The 24549-nt window shown below is 37.0% G+C and overlaps 1 protein-coding gene across 1 annotated transcript in view; it reads left to right on the top strand.

Annotated features, from left to right (window-relative positions):
• Positions 1-24549, top strand: part of MICU1 (mitochondrial calcium uptake 1) — a 134228-nt gene that overhangs the window by 61086 nt on the left and 48593 nt on the right. Inside the window, exon 6 of the mRNA XM_088144382.1 lies at positions 4393-4507. Within this exon, the coding sequence (XP_088000508.1) occupies positions 4393-4507 (115 nt within the window). The remainder of the gene's footprint in view (positions 1-4392; positions 4508-24549) is intronic.

Below are 24549 nucleotides of genomic sequence, written 5' to 3'. Positions count from 1 at the left end.
ATTTATTTCCTCCAGTTCAAATATGTGTGCTCAAAAAAAAAAAAATGTCTGGAGACACAGATAAAAATGCAAAATCTGCTTGTTAAATGCGCACTGACTAAGGGTACGTTGGAATGGGCAATGTTGTGATTATTAATAATGTGCTATTTCAATTTCTGAAATTGAAATTGTGGTACTAGTAAATAAAGGGCTATACATAATGATTTGGCTTTTTTTATATATATAATTGGTGTTTCATAATTCATATATCTCAAAGCCTATTACTAATAACTCTGCTTTCAGTAAGCCTTTGGAGACTTATGTGCTTGGCTCTGTTAAAGCGATGACCGAGCTGTCCATAAATTGCTAGGTTAAAAGTGGCAATCCTACTTTATCTGCAGCTTTAAAATCTTCAGGCCTTTTCTTCGTTGATACAGAGGACACTTATGCAGCCATATGTATAAATGTACTTTGTGATAATATACAGTACATACCTTATGCCTTACAACAATCAGATGTTACTGTATAAGCTTCCTTTTGGAATATATGAATACTGAAACCTGGAGTGCCATTGCATGCCAATGTCAAGAGCAGGTGGTCTTTGTCCTCCCCATGTCTTGGACTTCAGTGTCATCAGCCACAGTGAGCACTGCAAATGCTGGGGATTCTGGAAGTTGTACTGGAAACATCTGGAGGACACCAGGCTAGGTTCTTGTTGTTTCTTTAAGAAGAATTTAAGTAGAAAAGTACAGCCATTGGGTGATGGTCATTTCCCTTTTTAGTAAAGATTTCATTCTGATCATGATAGAAACTAGAATATTGACTTCATCAGCCTTGTCAGCAAGCCTGATCTTATTGTTCCTTGCATTTGAGACCACGCTTAGAGTTTTGCTGTTTTAACAATGCATTTGCTACCTCATCATTGGCAAGAATCTGGATAAGGACTCCTGCTTGAAAATGAGTTACATTCTTCATATTTTGCCTTTTTGATTACAGTTCAAAAATATACCTTTGCTGCTTTTTTTATTTGCCATGGCTGTAATGCTACATTACCATAATATCTTGGAAAGTTAACATTTTAAGTATTGTCTTAAATAATTCGTTATGAAAACAAGTACTCAGAATCACATTTGTCACCACTTTGAGAATTAGGTTTCTTGTGTTCTGTCTTAGAGTAATTGTTCTCTTTTCCTGCCTGGACTATGCACAGCAGCCTCTTCAAGAAGTATTGCTTTTTATTGCTCATTTAGCTGAAGGTCTAAATCACTGTTTCCCAATATCCAGATGTGTGGATTTGGAATCCCAGAATTCTACAACCAGTATGGTCATTGATGAGAATTCTGGGAGTTGAAATTCACACACCTGGAAGTTGCCAGGTTTGGGAAATACCGGTCTAAATCCATCTGACAGAAATTGAATTGTTCACATCTTTGACTATATATGCATTACAATAGAAGAGAATATATGCATTATTATATAATATGCAATATTATATATGTGTTATTCTTACATGTTGGTATATACTATTCAGTTGCACTATGTTTACTTCTTCATGCTTGTCCTATATGAGTAAAGTAGATTTCGCTATTCTAGGAATATTATTTTAAATTCTAATTTAATGCATTAAATTGAATTACTTAATGTGATAATGAGCTTCAGGCAATACTGAACAGACTCTGCTGATTCTGGGAAATATAAAACTTTTCAGTATGTTAAATTGCCTTTTTTTAAGTAATAGTCATGACATTTTTGCAGTAATGCTTCCATTTGTATAAATGGAAACTTTATAAAAGAAAATATTTAATTTGACAACAAGTAGGAATAATTTGGAATCCAGGTGCAAAAAGGGCTTATAATATGCGGGTTGAACAGAATGTACTGACTATTAGTCATTCTAATGGTAATGGATAATCATTAAGAGAAGCCTAATCTACTTAGCATTAACTACATGTCATTTACTACTACTACTGTTTATATAACACCTGCATGTTTGCTTTTTAAATACCTTGCATTTGATTCAAGAGTAATAATGCATTGTGCTGGAACAATAGTTGAGGAAAAATGGTGTTGAGATTCATAAAACTCACTCTTACATAAAGAGAAACTTGCTTTTAATAGAATGTGTTTGAATTACTGACATGCCTGTAGAATTAATGTATTTCACGCAACTGCATAAAGGAATAGGTGTCAGAAGCTCATTCATTATGATATGATCCATAACACAAATGAGTATATTCTATTGTGATCACATTTAAATATGAATTATATTATTGTTATTACCTCTAATGTAAAGAAAGATACAGAATGCCATAAGAAAATTCTAAATAATAACTAGGGATAAATATTGTTTTGGCCTAATGTTCTACAAACAGAATGCCTTTAAATGTGTTTAAAATCTTAATTAAATTTCTGCGTCTCTAAACCTGCAATCTTAACATATTTCAGTAGGAATCAATTTCATTTCAGTGGGACTTTCTTTACAGTTAGGGCTGCATGCTAAGAGATACTAAAATGACAAGAGATAGGAGTAGCAACAGTATGATTCCATAATCCTGAAATTATAATAAACATCACAGTTCTGATTGTAGGCACAGTTTTCATCATCTTACAGAGTGATAACTCTGAATATTTTCCCAGATATTGTCAACTGTATGTATAAATGTTGGCCGTACTACATTGTTATTTAGCTTGATCTTTTGGATTTTGTCAGAATAAATATAATGATTTAATACTGATGGCAAGATACAAGATCATTTTGCAGGAAAAGCGCTTAATGCTACTTCTCAGATGCATTCTCAGCTCCCTAAAATGTTTTCACTAAGAATGTTTCTGATTCTTGTTATGAGTTCTCCCTTGTTATTTTGGTAGTTGTATGTAGCTAGAATTATCATGAAAGAGTTTGAGGATCATCATTCCTTCAGTATTATTACTTTATTTCATTATGGCTTTATCTCCAGTTCAGGTACTTCAGACAGAAATAGGATGGTAGCATCAGAAGGCATCTGAATCTCAGTCACAGTTTCTAATCAATGCTTTCTCTACATTCCTTAAGACAGTTATTGCTTTGATTTTTTCTTGCTCTTCAAATGCAACTGATGATGTCAATGTGCTTTAAGTGTCATTGCTTAACAAATTGTCTTTCCTTTATCTCATATATGATGGGATCCTCGCTAGACAGAGGTAACAGATAGGGAACAGTTGTATAACTGGACCCTGGTGTGTTGTTGATGGTGTCTTTTGATCCCTAATATCGCTCTTAAATTTGTGCTTCTGATTTATGTGCTTCTGTGCTTGCATGTCTCCATATACATTAACCACAACTCACTTGACCCTTTTTAATATTTCTCTTTCCTCTGTGTGTGTGTGTGTGTGTGCTTGTATTGTAAAATATGTCTTCTAAGACTTCTGAAAACATTAACTGCTTTAAAATTATTACTCAGCCTCTCTAACCCAATTTTTGCATCTTTCTTTGGCCTTTAAAACTTCAGAAGGCAAAATGGCTTAATAGCTTCCAGATTACTAATTAAATATACTAATTCTATGGATAGAATGGGAAAGAGAAATCATTGCCGTGAGAATCAGAAAGGTCTGTCCGCATTACAATTACCATAAATAAAATGCCTTTATTTCACTGTATTGATGATAAACTGTGGCCTCTTAACTATGATACTGAGATTAGGTTTGGCCTTCTATCTTTATTTGCACTGGAGTATCATTTCCCCCATCCTGGTGTTAAAAGGAGTTTTACATTATGTATGCCTTGCCAGAAATCATAGCTAGGAGAAATTCTTTAAATCATGGTCTGCAAATGTTCAAAGCTAATTAAGTTTACAGTTTTAGAAAAGACACGGTAATATTAATTCTGGTTTCCTGCAGTGTTCATAGAGTGCAAAACTGCTAAAATTCAAGTGCTGTAACCTGCTTCCTATTTCTTAATCAAATTAAGAGATGGGCAGTATTATATCTATGCACAGAAGTATAAAGGTTCTCCAAACCAACCATCAGTAAATTCTTTCTGATCACTGTGAATTAAAAATGGTAAGATAGAACCTTTAATATACCTAGTACTAGGCTAGTAGGAAACAACCAGGGATATCTTGATTTGTCTGGGATTGAAAATGTTAACAGCAAGATCCTAGCTTGCTCACTTAGAAATCCCTGTATTCAAAGGGGTTTGGTCCCAAATAAGTGTGCACAGGACTGAAATTTATGTAAAATTTAGGTAGAAGAGAACTTGATTTTCATGTTTTAATCCTGAAAAGCCCACCTGACAGATTTAAAGGCTGGAAAGGTATCTGGATGGTAATAGAAGGGATTTAGAAAGTGACTAATGGCAATAATTATTGGGTCTGTTATTAATTAAGTATATTTTTCTTCTCTTGGGATTGTGGTATTGGTCATCTTTTAAAATAGAGAATCTCCCAGGAACGTGAGAAATTTGCAGATGAAGACAGCATCTTTTATGCACTTGGAGAATGTGGCTTGATTTCCTTTTCTGACTATATCTTCCTCACTACAGTCCTATCGAGTAAGTATATGTTTTTGTTCCACGCTGTTTCCATTTTAATTTTTTCTAAGCAAAACAACATTTGACTGTATACTTTGCTTGCTTTTTAATTATCTTAACCCCCTCCCCAAACTTCAATACAGTACATAGCAAATAATGCTGTGCCATATAATGCAATATAAGATTATACCCTGCAGCTTGAGATTGAGCTGGAGTGCTGTTGGTGGTGTCCCCGATGCCTGTTCCCACAATCTACATGCTCTCATACAAAATATAGCTATATGATGGTTAATAGCTGGCTGCTTATCCAGAAGTAAAAGGGTGAGAGAAATTCATCTGTATGCCTGGAAAGTTTATTGCAAGTATATAGAATTCATATACATATGCATTTTTTGATTATTCCTGAATCCCAAATGCAGAGATGTTTCTCATGGGTGATCTTAGTAAATCTGCCTTCTAGTAGAACAGATACGAGGAGCCTAAACTGAGCTAAAGAGAACAGTTAAGTATCAAGATATTTATTTATTTATTCATTTATTTATATTTCAAATTTGCCACCGCCCATCTCACTGCAGAGTGGCTCTGGGTGGTTTACAGTAAAAACAGAATAAACAATTAAAATGATAAATATTAATTAATTAATTAATTCAAATATACTACAGTAACAAACTTCCTATATAATACTTCCAAGAGGTAAACTCAGGGAGCATCTTCAAGGCACCACCCAGGATGGGTTGTATCGTTCCTCGCCCCACGCAAGTTGGCAGAGCCAAGTCTTCAATTCCCTCCGGAAAATTGGGAGGGTAGGGGCCCGCCTCACCTCTGGGGGGAGAGTATTCCATAGGGTGGGGGCAACGGCAGAGAAGGCTGTCCTTCTAGGACCTGCCAGTCAATGGTCAAGGTATTAGCTGACTTCTGACTCTAATAATGTTAGGGACTAGGATTATTTATTTGGATGTTCACTGTTCAGGACTCACTAGTTAAAAAACACTCTGGCTTGATTGTGGCCTATGGATAGGAAAAAATTCTGAGGAGAGATCATTCAGTAAGTCAGCAATTTATCCATCTGGGTCCTCTTCCAGACTAAATAAAATTGCTCCAGAATTTTTAAAGGAGCAAAACTCACTGTAAAGACATTAAGCTTTGTCAGTGTGATGGAATGGAATTATGAAGGCCACACTCAGGGAGGGAAACATCCTCTTTCGTCTCCTGAGGGGCGAGGAAGAGATAAGAGGATGAGGCTGGCACCTCCCTGAGGAATTCACTCTGTTTTCACTGGCTGACTGTGGGAACTAAGTTTCAGTCTGGGAAGATTCTTGCTAGAGGTCGTAGCTAATAAACATTGTTGAACTGAATCTGCATGGTCTCCTGGAGTTCCTTGGGCTAGGCCTGACAGTCAGTAATTAAAGATTGCTAGTTAAGTATGGGGGGACGCGGTGGCGCAGCGGTTTAATGACGCTGAAAGTTGCCGACCAGAAATGGTCGACGCTTCAGTGGTTCGAGTCCAGCCTTCGCGTTAAACAGGGTGAGCTCCTGTTTCCTCCCCAGTTCCTGTCAACCCAACAGTTCGAAAACTTACGTGAGTAGATAAATGGGTACTCTCACTCCGGTGGGAGGAAAAATGCTGGCGGCGCCTTGCAAAAAAGGAGTTGGGAGCAGTTGCCGATAAGTGCGAAAAACCGCGCGCGCCCGAAAAGGGCGCGAAGCAACGGAAACCCCGCCTCCTGCGCTCGCCAGCTGGGCTCTGCCCTAGGAAGGAGGCTCTGGCAAACCACTTCCGAAAAACAGTTGCCTTGAAAACTGCAAGGACTCGTCCAAGCAGTCACTGCAGGGTCAGCAATGACTGAGCGCAGACAAAAAAAAAAAAAAAAAAGTTAAGTATGAATCTCCACTTTGGATAGGCAAGCCTTCTGGTGGCATTAGGGATACATATAAGAATCTGTACGTGCCCTCAGGAATTTTCTAGAGGGGGAATAATTGGGGCATAGTCTTAACTGGGCTCCACTTAAAAATTAACTTAGTTTGATTGCAGCAGGCAAAAAACAGCTCAGTTAGGAGGAGAAAAAGATTAAACACCTGCAGAAATTCTCTATGCTGTCTGTATTGCATATTCAGTTTGGGCTCTCTTTTTGCCTAATGCAAAACTGCCCCCAGATAAAGTGTTTGACTCATTCAATTAATCGTCCTGGATGTTCCAGTTACTCAATCTGAGAATTTTGGCAAACATGAAAATATTTTTTCTTCTTGATTGACATATCTGATACCACTTCTTGATTTTATAAATTTTAGTTTTGTGTTTTAATGATAATTTAATTATTGATTTGTATCTTGTTGACATTTAATTTCTGTAAGCCACCTAGAATTCAACTGATTGGGTTAGGTCAGACCTGCACAACATATAGTCCACATGCTGCGTGTAGCTCGCTAAGCAGCCTTGGGCAGCCTGCCAGTGTTTTTTAAAAAGTGATAAATTCACCACCACTGCCCTATTTTATATTTTATTTTCCCCTCTAGGAGGGGAGTTGTGGAGGCTTGGGTTAGATACATTTTACAAATTAAATAAATAAAAGATGATTATCGGTAGAGTACTAAGCAAGGGTCAGTGCATATCTGTGCACAGTGCAGAAATCAGTGAGGCTGATCGGTGTCTTTGAAAAAAAATCACTGCCACATTACATCAAGTAGCATTCACAGACTTTTTCAATCTATCTTAGGAAGGTACTATTAAGGTAAACATGGAAGACCAAAGGGGCCAATAAAACAGTCCTACTTAACCACTTTCTTGGTTGGGATCCAAGCCATGAGCTATGAGCCAGTCATTAGGAATATGGACTGTTTTGTCAATAAAAATAAAAACGGGATATCAAGATTAGATAGCACCATTCTGTGATTGTTGTAATAAGTGCAGCTGAAATATGGTCATTTCCAGGGGCTTGCCAGTTTTCAGCTGAATTATCCAATCTCTGAAACCAAAACGCAGGCACTGATGTAGAGGGCCAATATGAAAGTTAGGAGATTTCCAGACATATTGTAAAGCATTCAAAAATGACACCCACATAGGATGGACTTGCACTTGGACAGTCTGCTACAACAGGGTTGAGTCCATTGATTTAATAGGTTATTTTAATTGTCGCCAAGTGGCCTTTAAGATTTTGTTCTTTCTTCAAATGGGCTTTATGATTTTTTTCTTTTTCCTTTCCAATAAATCTTGTATAGAGGTTATCAGTGGGATGAACTTACAGGATTCACCAGTTGCGATAAAATCATTTTTGGCCTCTCTGTGCTTTTGACTGAATCAGCTTTTAGAGCAGTCTCTTTGGTAGGGCAACCCTCCCTCCCTCCCTCCCTTTCTCTTTCTCTCCATACTTAGAAATAATGTCCTCCAGGTACTAGTTCTGTGGATGTGCTCATTCCATTTGATCCCAGCAAATCCAGTCTTGATGAGCATGACTGTGTTTGTTTTCTTGCCTGACTTTATCCTCTCTTTATGAAACCGACTCCAAGTGACTCTGTTACAGGTTAAGTAGATATAGTTCTGTGTTCCTGCTTTGTATTCAGATTTCAGTTTACTTAATGCCTATTGTCTTTGCTAGGCATTTGTTTCCCCTTTTCTTAACGCTGTTATTCCTTGTGGAGTCCTTGAGGTTCTCTGAGCTTGGTTCTTTCCTTGCAAACGTTTCATTACCTGGCTAGGTAACATCTAAATAAAGTAACATCAGTTCAACCCTGAGCTACACATATTCACCTCTATTGATTATTCCTTATTCTCTACCTATTGTTGTTCTGACTTTTTGTTCTTTGTGTCTGGCTTATGTCCCTGATATTGTATTTTATTTTATTTTATTGTGCTTTATTGTGCTTTATTGTATTTTATGCTATGTCCCATTGTTATGATCTATGGTTACAATAAACCTATTTACTTACATACTAGTTTGTCAGACTTCATGTGAGACACAGTTGTAAACCTAGCTCTCCAGACTGTTATCCTCTGATCTGGAATAGACTTACTCGGCAGAAGGCTCTGGGACTTCTAGCTTTGACTCTTCATTGCAAATGCAACAGAAGATCTGCCTACTGAAGTATACAGCAATCTATGGTCCAGTGTTTAAATTCCAAGCTTTCTCCTCGCACCTTTCTGAGTTGACAGATACTTGGCCATTCTCTTCAAGGTTGTAGGAGCCACATGGGATTTGTTGACATAATAATCCTAGCTAGTCCGGGAATTGCCAGTCCCTGCCATGCCAGCTTCATTCTTAACCCCTAATACTTGCAAGCAGTATCCATTTGTTTTAACCCTTCCAGTGAACCAAGTCTCCTAAAAGAACAAGGTATCAAATTTACTTGAATAGTCAGTAAAAAATCTTTCAAAGTTTTCCTCATCAGCAATATTCCGTGAAATCAGGGAGATTGCACAGTACAGGCTAACTTCTTAAAAAGCAGAGGGTAGCATCACAGTTATTTTTGTTGTCTTGATTTGTCCAGGCAATCTGATGAATTTTGTCTAAGGAGTCTTTTACCAGCGGTGGATAAGAATTATAATGAACAGAGTATCCATCTGCCAGTTTCAGCTAGCACCACAGAATTGTCTGTGGGCTCATTAGCGGTGTCTGGTGGTATTTTTCCTAAAGGATTTTCTGCTGCTCGAGGTTGATAATCAAATAAGTTTCTAAAGGCACCACTGATTTATATCTATCCATTTTTTCCCTTTAAATGCAACTGAGCACTGGGGGGTCATATTGAGGATGTGTCAGCAATTAAGTTGGAGCAGTCAACTTCTTGAGTGGAAGTTTCTGCTTATGGATCCCAAGTTGTTTTCAGACATAAATTTGGCAGAAGAGGTGTAGCTTCATCTTTGCCAGATGGTAAAATTTAATGTAATTTAATACAGTATTCCAATTTCAAGGTTGCCTAACTCTACAATGACTCTGGGTAGCTTGCAATGAAGTAAAATTTAAAAAATAACAGATATTAAAAAAAAGAGAGAACTGACTGGAAGATCAGCCCATAGCAGGAAAAACCAAAAAATGCCTAAACCAAAAAACCAAAAGGGCTCAAAACGTCAGTCCTTTATACATGGGAGAAGATCTTCAGTTGTTTGATTGCCAGAATCAGTGGAGGAAGAGAGAAAGCAACTGGAGTTGGGCAGCCAATAAATTTAAAGTGGTGGTGATGATGATGATGATGATGATGACGACAATACAAAGACCTGCAAATAGAAATAGAATGATTGTGGCAAAAGAAAGCAAAGATAGTACCAATAGTTATAGGCGCCTTGGGTGCAATCACAAAACATCTGGAGTACCACTTAAAGACGATTGGCATTGACAAAATCACCATCAATCAATTGCAAAAGGCAGCTTTACCTGGAACAGCTTACATCCTGTGACAATACCTTTAACACCATCAAACAACAACTTCTGCCTATCCCAGGTCCTTGGGAAGGACTCAATAGGTGGATAAAAATGCCAAATCCAATCTAAACATCTGGCTGACTGTGCAACCAACAATAATGTTGTATTGTATGCATATATAATAATACTTATACTGTATAAAACACTTATATTGTATAATGTATAATAATACATTGACAACAACTGTGAGCATTATCAAATCACAAAAACATTATTATTGTTGGTCGCGCAGTCAGCCAGATGTTTAGACTGGATTTGGCATTTTTATCCACCTTTCAAGTCCTTCCCAAGGACCTGGGATAGGCAGACATCAAACAACATCATTGCTTCATTCTTTAGATGGTTCTTTGGGTGCCATTTGTGGTTGATGTATATCAGAATTTAACAAGCTGTTTTCTTCTTTCTCTTGGAAACATTCCTGCTTTATTAATTTTGGATTTGGTTTCAGTTCTCTGTCAGTTCTGTTCTTATAGAAAGAGCAGCACTAGTTCTGTCTGGTTGAGTGTATTCTCTCTTGTTTTCCTAACTGGTCCTAAGTCACTTGACTGTACAGATTCTGCATTTGGTCCCTGTGGGAGAGGAAAAGAAATGTGTGTACCATTAAACATTCTGTCTGGATTTGGACTCTCACAAAACTTGTATGGGAATTAAAATTCAGAGCACATGGAGGCATTAGTTCCATATACGCTAAATATTGTATGTATCAAACCTATATTTTGCTACTCCTTCTCTTCTTGCTAATCTTTTTAACTCTGTATTCTGCCTTGGCCTCTTCAATAATCACAAGACACATCATGAAACTCTTTTAGGTGCTTAAGAAACTTCCTCAGTACCTGAACAAGATTCAAGTCAGGCCATGATCCATGTAACTTCATATCTACAGTGACTACTGGGGATCACTATAGTTTCAAACAGAATCCTGCCGAATCTTACACTGAGATGTGGAGAACTGAATCTGGAGTGGTTGAGAGGCGATGAGTTTGCTCTGTCATTGAATTGGGGCCTTTCTGGCCAGTGTAGCTGTTTGCCGCATAAAGGCTAACTTTCCAAGTTTGCCGGGGAGGGGGGTGTAAGGCTTAGTTGAAGCCTTTTATTTCTCCCTTCCCAGTTGCTGATCAAGCAAGTAGAATTTGTGATACCCAAAGGTATTGGGAAGGTGAGTTCAGAAGACAACATGGGCATTGCTGGTCATCTATATTCACTATAAAAAACAATTGTATATGTAGCTGAGAGAATTGACAGTCTTTTACAGACACACATCCATACACAGAGAGTAATAATCTCTCTGCAGAAATTTTTTGCTTTGAAATAACCAAGTTAGCCAGGTGAATAGTCTCTTGGCAAGAAAAAAAAATACTAAAAATACAAAATGTTCTTTCCCACTTTCTGCTGTGTTTGGCGCACATATATTATTAGCTCTCATTTTCAGAGTAGCGTTACTGAAAGAAGCTGAGGTATCAGAACAGCCGTAGCCATATTAACTTTCCTTGTGACTAGAAGAATAGAGAGAGGAAAATGGTTGTTTGTCCAGCAAAATTCTTGCTGTGGAATTAAGAATTTAAAGATGATGTGCAGCATACCAAGTCCGTTTATATCTTTACAAGAATGAGTTTATCTTTTCTATGGGTTTTTTAAATACTTTTATGATGCTCCATAATGAATTCAGCAGCCTCAAGCCATTTGAGGGTTCCACTGCCCTTTGCAGTTTTGTGATTATAAAATCTTAGTGATTAGCTGAGCTTCTGATGTCGTAGAATCTTCATAAACATCTGTCTGATTAGACTGAATGTGTTGCCTAATACAAAAGTTCTGCAATTAAGATATGGACACAACTCAGAATGAAACCCCCTTTGAATTAGGTTGTAGACATCCTGTTACATGCCATTTAAATGAGAAAATATGCAGGGCAATGGAGTGTGAAGAAAGTGGAAGAAAGAGATGCTAGAAGGATTAGACTTTTTTATACTTTACCAAATGATTAAGTACTCTGTGCAGTAGCCCATAGAATGGGTAATCCAAATTTCTTATTAGCATGCAGGATTGAAGCACAACTAGCACACAATGGAATATTTGAGTTCCTTCTTGCGTTAACATCTTCAGAACTTATTGGGCTGAAACGTGAAATAGCTAGAAATATGAAGTAGGACAGGATCTATCTATGAAGAATGTTGCTAATACATATTTATTAAAATGTGTTGGGTGTAAGCTATCCTCCTCAGTCATCTTCTAAGTTGGTAAGAGTCAACAGTATGGAGGTTTTGCAATGTGATATGCAAATTCTTCATGATCGTATGCTTAGGCAACTAATCTATTCTATATTTAATCAAAGTTATTTGATTAAAGTTACTTGCACTTATAGCCAGTAATATCAGAAAAGCGTAATTGCTAGTAGCATTCTCACCCCCCATGCCTAGAGTTGAGAAAGTTAGAAAGTGGTAGAAGATTATGTTCTATTCTGTGCAGCAGAAGGATATAGTCTGCCCTGTCCAAGCCTGCATTGCTAAGTACTGAATTGCAAGTGGATATCTGGGATCCAGGCCAGCTCTCTTATTTTTGCTTAATTTAAATCCCAATACAATTGATTCTTCATTGGAACTTGTTATTTTTATCCCTGACATGTTCTTCTTGCAGATAGCTCCTATCTGTTTGCTTGATGATTTTTTATTGTTCGGTATTGTTATTTTATATCTGTTTGCTGTGTTGATGCTAAATTAGCCAGTTATTCCAGGTGTAGATGTTTGGCTTTTGAGAGAGGCATACAAAGCTTTCAGTGTGCCCACATGCTACCTGAACCATGGACTTAGCATGAAGTTTGAATCCATACCTCCTCTTTATTCTTTGACTCTTATTCATTGGTTCTGATTTGTGATAGCCTATTTGTTTTCTCCCTCCAATAAAGTAATCTGTTGCTGCTTTTAATGAACTTAACCATGAAGGACAAGAATAGAATTACCTTTATTAGAAAATTGAATACTAATAAGCTATTTGTATGTAATCATAATTGCAACTATTAATTTAGCTATATAAACAAATACAGCTGAAGGAGCCCACACTTTAAGAGTGCAACCATTTCAAGAATAAGGAAGATGACCTTGATGTAGATATGCAGGAACTGTAACCTAGGCAAAGGGGGCTGAAGCATTTTTAAGTCCAAAATAGCTAGATAATATTCGGAAGCAGCTCAGACAGATGGCTCCCTAGTTTGCTATAGTCAGTCTCAATAAAAGTAATTTTATCCTTCTTTTGGAGTTGATTTCCTGGTCTGATCCATTTAATGGGGCGGACAGATGGATATTTACTTGAGTGTAAGAACTTAATGGTTGTTCCCCCTGAGTAGGTTGCCCTGTGAGGGATTTCTGTTCTACTTGCCTAATGGAATCTTCTATGGTGACAGAACATTTGTGACCATAAGTAGTGGTAAAGTCCCATTGTAAGCAACATGGAAGCGGCAGCCTATCATAGTTATATTTAAATTCAAGTTTCATCGGTCGAGATCTGTACCTGTAGCTAATATGAAGAAAGGAAAAAGAAATGTCCCAACACAGATATTCAGTGCAATCTTTGTCTCTCCTTTGTGCTTCAGAATATCATCCCATCTCCTTCCATTGTCTACCCCCCGCCCGTGACTTATATTTTTGAAAATTGCAATAGGCCTTCTCTAAATGAGTATCCAGTGTAATCTCTAGAGAATGGTTTTCAAACATTTGTCTAGTCAGCCCAAGAAAATGGGTTCTAATTATTCCTTTTGTTATTACTGCAGTGTTTATCAGCTGACCAGGGCTTAAATAAAATCATATCCCTTTTACAAGCAAGGAACTGTTTGCATACTGCATAGAAAATGAAGTCTGCCACTATATTTTATTTATAAGTAATTTACTGCTCTCAAGCAGTCTGTTTTCCTAATCCGCTCTCTCTGTCTCTGTCTCTCTCTCTCTCTCTGTCTCTCTCTCTCTGTGTATGTGTGTGTATATATATTTTTCCAAAAGAGATGATATAACATTTTAAATTGTATCAGTACTTCCAGTCTTCTGTTAAAATACTAGAGCAAAGCAGCTTGGAGGACTCTGCACTGATCTTCATCTGTTCCCCAATTTGAATTTTTATCAGCATTGTTTGAATTTCCCTAATGGGGAGGCACAAGGTTAAGGGAAATGAGGCAACATTCCTTTTCTTTTTCTTTTTGTCTCCTGAAAAATGAGTTGGAAGAAATCGCATTTGGGCAGCATCTTGGAAACATGGCTCTGAAAAACAGAGTAAAAATCTTCTGTTAGTTGTTTATTTAAAAAAAATTATCCCAATTTTCTATTTTGAAAGTACTTTCTTATTAATCACTTTTATTAAGAATATCAACAAATTTATTTTATTTGTTGTTGTTGCTTTTTTTTATGCCACCTGGCAGCTTACAAAGTAAAAAAACAACCAATGTTGTGTAATGGTTAAGGTGCTAGACTAGGATCAGGGAGACCCAGGTTCTACTCCTCACTTAGGTACAGAAACCAGCTGGGTGTCTCTGGGTTATTCACGTTCTATGCACCCTAGACTAGGAAGTTAAAAAACATCTATCAACCCACACTGGACCAGCATGGTAGATAACCTTCAGTGAAGGAACTTTCATCCTGAAGAATCTGTTGCAGATTCTTAGTCCTATGTTACATAGATATGCAAGAAACCATACAACTATTGCTTGTAAGAACACATATGACCTATTAGCCCTAGCAGCCTTTTTCCCTTCTACCCACCATTGAATAAGTTCTTGTCATTTCCTCCTGTACCTTTGTTCAGTTATATATGTTCAGTGGATATTTCTCTTAATCTGATTGTGTGATGCTATTTGACCATTGGCTATAGTTCTGTGTGAGTTAAAGAATATGGTGCAACGCCTTCTTTGAGGATGCACACCAACAGATATTAGCTTGAATGGTAGCGAATTGGATTTTATTTTTGTACTCAAACAAATCTGGACTTGTATAGTTTAATCTCTTTCATGGGTAGAAGAACAGACTGAGCTTCTAGGTGTGAGCCAAGATGAACTTCTTTGCTATTAATTCAGAGACAATCCCATAAGAGCCAATCCAATCCTTAAATTATTTATACTGAGGGAGAACTATGCTATGGGGATTTGAGTGGGAGAAGAAGAATAAAGTCTTAACTTCTACTTGATTATGTGCCATCAAGTCATTTTTGTCTTCTAGCGATCACATAGATAGATTTTCTCCATGATGATCTATCCTGTTCTTTCAAGTCTCCCAATAGTGTACTCATCGCCACTGTAACTGAGTCTACCCACCTTCCTGCTGGTCGTCCTCCTCTTCTCTTTTCTTCCCCCTTTCCCAGCATCAGAGCCTTTTCCAGAGAGCTGGGTCTTCACACAGTGTGTCCAAAGCAGGATCATTTGAGCCTGATCATTTGTGCCTCGAGGGAAAACTCTGTGTTGAAATCTTACTTACACAGATTCATCTACTACCCTATTTACAGAGCTCTATGCCTGCTTAAAATTGGAAGAAAAAAAATGAGATTATCTTCATACCTGATTTAGTTTTAGTTGGAGCAAAATAAACCATTCTATGAGCATCTTTTTATGTATGTCAGTCATTGGCATATGATCATATGCTACAAATTAGAATCTCTTTCTTATAGGAGTAATAGCTTTGGCTGAACTGAAAACTCTCTTTTCCTCTATAGCTTCAAAAATTAGCCACAGAGAGATTTCAGTAACATCTGTCATCCATTGTTTAATATTTATTGGCAATATGCTTCATACTACAGAAGCAGAACGGTTTGTCAAATCACTGGCTGGGATAGTTGGAGATTTGAGACTGAAAGTAATTGTGGGTTAGGAGCAATCATACTGTATAGAATTTGGCTGAGGGAGAATGTTACCTTGATAATGCCATCCTGAGAGATTTGCAAAACAAATCTAGAATAGCAGTTTCTTCTACAGCAATACAAATCCTTCTGCATTCATCGTTTTTAGCCATATTCAGCAATGATGAGCCTTATCAAATGAAAATGTTGGAGGTTATAGTCCCATCCTTCTGAAGGTTGCCAAGTTGACAAGCTATTGTACATCAATCAGTGATATGTTTACTATGGAAATTGTAGTCCTTGGGTTTTCAGATTCTTTTTCCCCAGACCTTTATTGGTCAGCCAATAGTGTAATGTTGAAAAAGAAGGCCTGTACATTCATCTATACATTATCTGTCTTTTGCAGTTTGAAGAGATAAGTTTATATTCTTCATTGATGTCCCTTTGAATACTCAAATCATTTCATGTCTCCTTATTTTTAAAAAAATCTACATTTCAGTTTATAACATTGTGCTTATAATTTACTTGAATATATGCCTTGAAATGTATATAGTGATAATATATAGATATATAATCTTCAAAGCATAATTATGAGCGGGGGGTTGATCAAACTCAGGATGGCCAAAATATTCTCCAAGTCATAGTTAAACAATGGCTATGGAGAAGTATCATGGACAGCAGGACTAAAGCTGCTGAATTTAACCAGAATATATCCAGTGTATTAGAGGCATAATTGTCTTCTACACTTCTGGAGAAGAGGATCCTGTGGAATTTAAGGTAGTTCCAGATGACCAGTTTTCCATCGTTCAAGTCTTAATTTCAGTTTTGAAATGGAACTGGACTTGAACAGGCTTTTCTCATTATTAAAGTTACCAAAATGCTAGGGGGTACCTCTGTACTACAAGTCTGTAGGGTTTCCTGACAACTGGACATCAGTCAGAATCTGTCCTTCCTGACAAATAAGTGAGCAAAGGTGTCTTAGTCAATTTGTGCTCAGCTGTTGGCTAGTAATTAAGTGCCTGGTTCCATCTCCTCAATTTTATACTGGGGGGGCAGCCCTTTTTCTCCCTCCCACCCACCCCTTTGTTAAAGCATAACAACCTCAAGTTTCTTATCTGATTGCTGTGGTGTGATAATCCTGTGAGGCTTCTAACAAATCCCTAGCATGCTTTTCCCCTCATACTCTGACTCCTTTACTAAGTCCTGCTGCCCTGCCACCTGAGCTAGAAGAATGGCTGCTTGAACCTCTCAGGTAAAGACAGCTTGGAGGATTTCTGATGCTTCTGCAGCAATTAACATGGCTTGCAAATGGAAGTTTCCATAGCACCAAGTCTCTCAAGTGCAGCAGAATAAAGCCAGGATCAAGCACAATTGGAAATGGCTGACCATAGTATTGACAGATTGAAGCATGGCACTTATGGAAATAGCTTGGTTGCAACATCTGGAAACGCCTTTGGTATTCTTGTTTACTGGTGTGGTTTAAATTATAATATGGAATTAAGGATGCCAACAAAATGTTTATCAGATTCAAATTTTTAAAATTAATAGAGCGTTGGATGATTTTTTTTCTTTCTTTTTTTTTTTAATATTTTTTTATTTTTACAACAAACACAAAACATACATGGACAAACAAAACCATAAAAAGGCATAAAAAAAAGAGCATCTTCCATTTTATAGCGTGTGTCAACCAGTTACCAACTCGTTGGTGCCCCTTTCATAATCTTAAATTCTCATATCATCTATTCAAAATATACTTGTATACTTATCAATTAACAATTATTAATCATTCATAGCTAATCTATAAAATCATTTATTACAAGAAATTTTAACTTTCAATAGGATTAGTAATACATTTTCATCTATCGATTATATATGTATATATATAATAATTAATATCAAATTTCTATTATAAAGTTTCCTAATCCATTACATTACTATATTTTCTCATCCAATCATTAATAAAAACAAGTTACTTATCTTCTTACTCTAATTTCAAATCTCAGTTTAACTCATCTCTGCACATTTCATAATTTTCAATAACTTCCTCCTGCATAAGTAATTTTTAATTTTTCCAATTCTTAAAAGTTACAGTTCTAACCAGTATCAGTTACAATATCAGTTACAGTTCTAACCGAGTTACAGTTCTAACCAGATTCTTCACTACATATTTCAACAAAAAAATCTCTAGTTTAAAATCTATATGTTACTATATTCAACCATATGTAAATGTCTAATCTCTTAAAACATTTAGAATCAAATACAATTTTTAACTATATATCTCAGATTTATACTTTATTCCAGCGCTTGCATAATTTTGAGTTCACCCTTTTCATTCAATATCCCAAAATATCTAGCTGTTTATTCCTTTTTCTATATTATTAGATAAGAGAAAGCAATAATAAATGTCCTTTCAAACATTCTGCTTTTTGAAGCTTCTGTCAGTTCCATCATTGTTGTATTCCCCTCGTTTTTCTTTAAACATCTGAAGTAGTTTCTTTCAATATTGTTTTACTTCTTCTTTTTGTGCATTCTTTTAGTACGATTTTCCATTATAATCTTGTATAATCTTTTTCTCACCCTCAGTGCCAAGAACAAGTCTGTCCCTCTTCATTTATCAGTTGATTAACCCTTTTAATTCTCAGTTTATAAGCCTCACAATAATTCTGTTTAATGTTTCTGATTTCTTGTACTATTTCTTCCTTTTCCATTGATCCCGTTTTATGTTTAATTAAGTCCATTTTAGCTTTAGTATCTTTTTTCTTTTTTTTTTTTTTGCGGGAATTTCTGCAGCTCTTCTTCCAGTTTTTTATAGTCATCCTCAATAGTTTAAAGATCTTTTTCTGCATTGTGTTTCTCGTATAGTTTATTATCTTAATAAACCTTCATTGAGTCAAAGGATTCTTTATCTTTGTTCTTGCCAAAAATAAAAAATAAAAATAAAAAAAACAAGAAGAGAAAAAAAAAAAAGAAGAGGAGGGAAAAGACTAAGTCTCTTTAAAAAAAATCCAACTGAGGGGGGAATGGAGAGCAAAGCAGAGCTTCTAGCAGAAAGAAGAGCTACTGCCACTAATCAGGGCTCTTGTGACTAGCTCAAACTTTCCATCTTGATATTTTCAAAATCGCTTTCAACTCCACTTTCTTGTTTATAGTTACGGATGGCACCTGTATAAACATGCACATCCCACTATCTTTTTAGAAAGCACAGGGTCCTTGAGCATGTGTCACAATAGAAGAAAAAAAGCACTATGTTGAGCCTCTAGATGGTAGTGTAACTTTCTTTCATTTACTTTCTCTTAACTCCACTTTCCCCATTTCAAAATCAAAAAGTATAAATTTCTTACAACAATAAAGAAATCTTAGTCAAAAAAAAAGGCTTAAGATAAAGAGTTATTGAGTATTAAAAAGAAAAAGCCAATCCAGTTAAAAATATATTTTTTTAAGAAAAAAACATCTTGCCAATTCCACTAAAAAGGGAAAGTTGAAAAGAAAAAAAAATTTCCCCCCTTTTTTTATAAGGCTCGATCTCGCCGCTTAATCCACTTTTCTTCACTTTTAAAAATCTCTTTAAGTTACTTAAGGTGTTCTCTAAGAATAGTTAAATAGTAAAAGTCCATCTCACCCAGTTGACACCCTTCTCTTCCTTCTTCCTTTGGAGCTGCCCCGGCTTTCGCAGCCATTTTGGCTGGCTCTCCTCCGCCGGCTTCAAGAGCTTCTCCCCGGATCAATCTGGGACTTGCGGCGTCCCTGAGATCCGCGGGACGTGCCCTTTGCGATCGCCATCTCTACGGGACGGCTTAGGTCCATCGGGACCGTCCAGGGGAGGAGATATCGGCTGCCATCCTGGGAGCCCAGGATCGCCCGCCGTATCGCCGCGACGCCAGCTCCGCCCCCCGATGATTTTTTTTCTTATTGGGGTTAATATGCTGTTGAAATGCTCCTACTTCAGTTCTACTAGGTTATGTCCTAAACATACTATTAAATCATTCTTGAAAGTGGTGGGATATATTTCTAAGTACTCATGCATAGACTTTCACCCGTCATTAATCTCTACTTTCAGTTTTAGTAAAAATTGAATAAAATCTAGAATCTATATGCACATTAATCTATTTTTATTATGATTTGAATATAATTATTTCAAATTACTATAAACTGTCCTGGATATGGAAAGGAATACACACACACACAATTAAATATATCTAAATAAAATTGAACTATTTTGTAGATTTCTAATATACTTCCTTTTTACCAAAACTAATGCCACTTTGAAGAACACATAATCCGCAATAAATTGCATTAGTTGAACATCAAATAATTACTGTGCAGGGATGATGCTAAATCATTGGCTGGAAGACATCAGTTTTTCAAACCTTAACTGGGTGATAATGATTAAGAAGTTAAAAAAGAAAGTTCAGACATTCTTTTAGGTAGAACCTGATTGCGTCTGGTAGTCTTTTCTTCCTACTTAGCCTGGTGTAAATTATGAGATTTGCCATTTCATTCATAAAATAGTAATCTTCACAATTACCTTTTGCATGATAATATGAATCAGAAGATATTCAAAGCCCCTGTTAAGGTGTGGCCAGTTACCAGTTACAATCGCTAAGATACCTGACACCCTTCAGATGCATGAAAATACAACCTCCATTATCCCAAGCAGTATGATATCAAGTTGAGGAAGACTGTACTAAATCAGAAGTAGCAACTAAGGCTGCAGAAATTATTTTTTAAGAAATATTTTTATCTCTGCAAAGCAGAGGAGTGCCATCAGGGATGTCATATTATCACTGGAGTAGTCAGGAATAATATTTCTGTCCTTTTGGGAGGCTGGGGTGGTGGTATAAAGAAACAAAATGGGTCCTTTCAGTCTTGTAGACATTAAATCTCCTTCCACCCCTGGCCAAGAGTTTAAGGCTTTAACCTCTGCCTCTCGTAATAATTTCAGTTCTTCTTAGGGGATGGTTAAGGCCGCAGTAATACTACCTAGCCACCTTTCCTCATCGCCTCTTTTTGTTACTGGCATGAGGACATCATTGTACCTTTGACATTGCTACTACAGAGGTCATAAAAAGTCTCAATCTTTTCACTACTCCAAAAAGACCATGCTGGCCGTGAATACTGAATATGTCAGAGTTGGGGAAATTGCAATACCCACTATGGTATATTTCATTCTTTTCCATCCATGAAACTTTCCACTAAAGATCTCTTCTTTCCATTGTTGCATGATATTTCCTTTTTCTCCCATGTACTTCTTCTCCTCTGGACATCTTTCATGCTATGAAAGTAGATCTCCCAGAGCTCCCTTGGGGAATTGCCTTCTTGATGCAGACTAAGGATATGGTAGTCAGTCCATTTCTATGGTAGTCAGTCCATTGAGAAGCCACACTTCTCAATAGAATTTGTATATTACTTAGGAATCATTGCATTTCATCTCATTAACTTCAAATCAAGAGAAAAATGTCTCCCTCCTCACTGCAAACATCAGGAGCAGTAAAGGATTTGGGTTCCTTCTTTGTTTTTCCTTGAAACATTCAAGAGTTTCCTGCTGTTCCACTTCCAGCCAAATAAGCACTTGCACTGTATCCCATGTGTCTTTGAGGTAGGCTTAACCTCGGTAGATTAAATTTGTAAATACTATGTTGGAAAAGATAGCATTTACAGATGTACATGATCTCAGTTTCTTTTCTTCAGCTACGTGCCTGGGATATGATCAGACTACAGATGAAGATGCACTTAGCTATTGCAGTAGGAAATACATGTCAGCTACCCAGTAATATTGGTAGTCAAGATTTCACTCAATTTTCAGCTACATAAATTTTTATATGTGACCTTCTAGAGATACTTGGCAAGAGCATTTTCCATATTTATTTATCTAATCTTCATGTTATGGAGACAGGGATAAATCTTCATTGCAATGAATTCTCACTGAAAATTGAATGTAGTCCTTCAAGCGTTAGCTTAGCTCTGCTATAACAGAATGCAGCAATATTGTTCAAGCAAGATACTTCATAGCTTATGGTTGTAGAGTCATGATACGAAAAGCATCCTTGCGCCTCCTAGATATGTTTGTCTGAGAGACAGTGTGTATGTATTTTTTTTTCCTAGTGTTTTTCCCGCAGGTGCAGGATCCACTTTTTTTGGATCAATTGAATGTTGATCCATTGGTTGCAACAGGAATTGACTGACTGGCTTGTCACCCGAGCCTGACCTCGGGGGGTGAGAGAGAGTGACTGGCCCAAAGTCACCCAGCCAGCTTTCATGCCTAAAGCAGGACTAGATCTCACCATCTCCCGGTTTCTAGCCTGGAGCCTTAACCACTACACCAAACTGGCCAACTGCAAACATATATTTGTAGCTGCTTTAAATTTAAACTGCCTTCACTGATTACTTATCCTGGATATCCTGCTCTTTCCTGCTTGTTGCACATTTAGAACACAGTGCAGTTTTCTCTTCTGTGGAAGGAGTACTGTTATTGCATGAATAAATATTTTAATGCTGGAAAACTCTAACAAGAGACAGAGCTGGAATCTGTTATTTTTCGGAGGTTGTACAAGATGTCCTTCTATATTCTTAACTCCCTTTGGGACGCATAGTATACTTTCCCCTAGTACCACATTAACTGTATTTGATTTAAACTGTTTTTTTCTTTTATTACGGAAACATTCAAGTCTTTCTGCCTACAGTGATCAGGATATTTACTCCCTCAGATTTTAATGGAAGTTTAGATTGTGGTTTTTACCAAAATGCTGTAAAATTGCCAGGAGCTACTGGTTGAACACCTCCTGATACCATCTCCATGTTTACCTTCATGCCTTGCTCAGCTTTGCCCACACCATACAGCCCCCATCGAATGCAAACATTGCCACTAGCGACCACAAGCAGCCACATTTCCCTAACAGTGCTCATTTACCCAATCGGGGGTGTCAGCTGCACTCACGTATTGCACAGAGCCATCCAGCTCCTTTGTATTGTGATCACATTATGTTTTGAACCTCTCCAAAATGTGGTGCTCATTGATTCCAGGCATGGCGGTTTGGCAACTGCACCCAGCAAAATGGAAAGGGACAGCTCTGGTCCTTCCAGAATGGTGGCAATTCCAAGAAGTGCCATCTGGGAGGAAACAATAATGGATGCAAGGCCTAGGGCAGTCCGTAAGATCCATCAGGGGCCTCACGAGACATATCAAGTTCCTAACTTTACCTATATAAAATGAGGAATGTAAAATCACAACCTTGTTGATGTGCTGCATACAAACCTGAAAAGTATATAAGGGGCTTTGGGGTTTAAAGCAAATAGTAATGCATCTCTTTCTGGACATTTCCACATCTCAAATGTATCTTAGTTTAATTGCCCTAGAAGCTCTGAGAACAGCAGTTCTGTAAGAAAAATATATTGTCTGTGTTTGGCAGGGAAAATCCTTTGAGAGTTCTCTGCGCTATCTCAAGCTATATTTCCTAGGATACTCTATGGAAGCTATGACAATTATCTAGTAATAGGATACTAGAAATGGAGCTAGTATTAAATATTTTGGAGAAAGCCATATATCTCTTATACCTTGTCTGTCTGTGCTTACTTCTACTGCATATGAATGAATATTCTACTGCATTTAGCATCTTTGAATTCTAACAGCGTCTGAAAATGCATTTTCCCACAGGGAGATATATTTCCTGTTCCTTTCCAATAAGAAAGAATTGCAAAAAAAGTGTATTATGCAGAATAGTTATAGTGATTAATTTTATATACAATGTATTAATTGGGGAGGAGAGAAAAAGAGAGAAAGTAGTATGATTAATAATATAATGAGGGATATTTAAGGAAAACATCTCAGTTCATTGAAATTCCGTTAGGGTTTAAGAGGCCTAATATTCCTGTTCTCTAGCACAAGATGAGAATGTTAAGACATTTGGAAGGAAGATAGCATTCTTAATTTAGTTCTTATTTCAGAATAGTATAAATTTGCTCAAATCCCACTTAGGTTTCTTTTCAATGAATGCTGGAAAATGTTATGAGGCTCAGGGGCTGTGCCCTAGGCAGTTCTCACATGTAGAGAATATGAAGAGCTTGCTGTAATGGAAGCATCAAAGTTTAGAGGCAAATGAGCTCAAGATTGTCCTCTTTTTATCGATGTGGGAAATGTATTGAACCTATTCTTTTCCTGTGTTCATGTTTCATGTACAATATTAATGAGACATGGGGGACTGGAAGTACAGTCACTTAAAACTGGAAATGAAAGAAAAAACTCAAAAGATGGACAGACTATTTAGGGCATTATTGTCCTTACTGTAAGTTGTACTTTGCCATTCTACTCTGTTCCTGAAGGTGGATGATGTCTAATTAACTTGAGGAAATGGTGGGATATTTTTGTGGATCCTCTCCTAGAAATTCTTGGTGTGCATTGTCGAATGTGCTGGAGGCAAACCAGGCTCACCACCTACATGGAATGGGTAGACAAAATAACACTTCACTCAAATGAAATCCCCATATTAAAACTCCTAGTGTAGATGCAAATAAACATTGGAACTATTGGCTGAGTTCATTTGACTCTAAACCAAAGACTCAGTGGGCAACAGTATATGAGAGGCAACAGTATATGAGAGTCAATGGAAATGCAAGTAATAGCTTCTGTTCAAAATTAAGTGGCAAACAGAATATTAGGCATTCTTTACATCTCAAGAAATGGGAGGAACTCTGTTGTAAAGCTTGCCACTCAGTAGGGTTCAACTGTGGAAGGAAAGGAGAGGGAACACATATTGGGGGCAAGGCCACTGGAAACAAATCTGCCTCTTGTATTCTATTAGCATTTCAAAAATGTTCAGTATCTCCATTTCATAAGATCTGAAAATATTGTTT

This window comes from Python bivittatus, unplaced genomic scaffold, assembly GCF_059951505.1.
Source record: "Python bivittatus isolate LINGU-HERP-01145 unplaced genomic scaffold, Pbiv_v1 ctg000400_np1212, whole genome shotgun sequence".
Classification (NCBI taxonomy): Eukaryota; Metazoa; Chordata; class Lepidosauria; order Squamata; family Pythonidae; genus Python; species Python bivittatus.
This window is presented reverse-complemented; position numbering and strand designations above follow the sequence as displayed.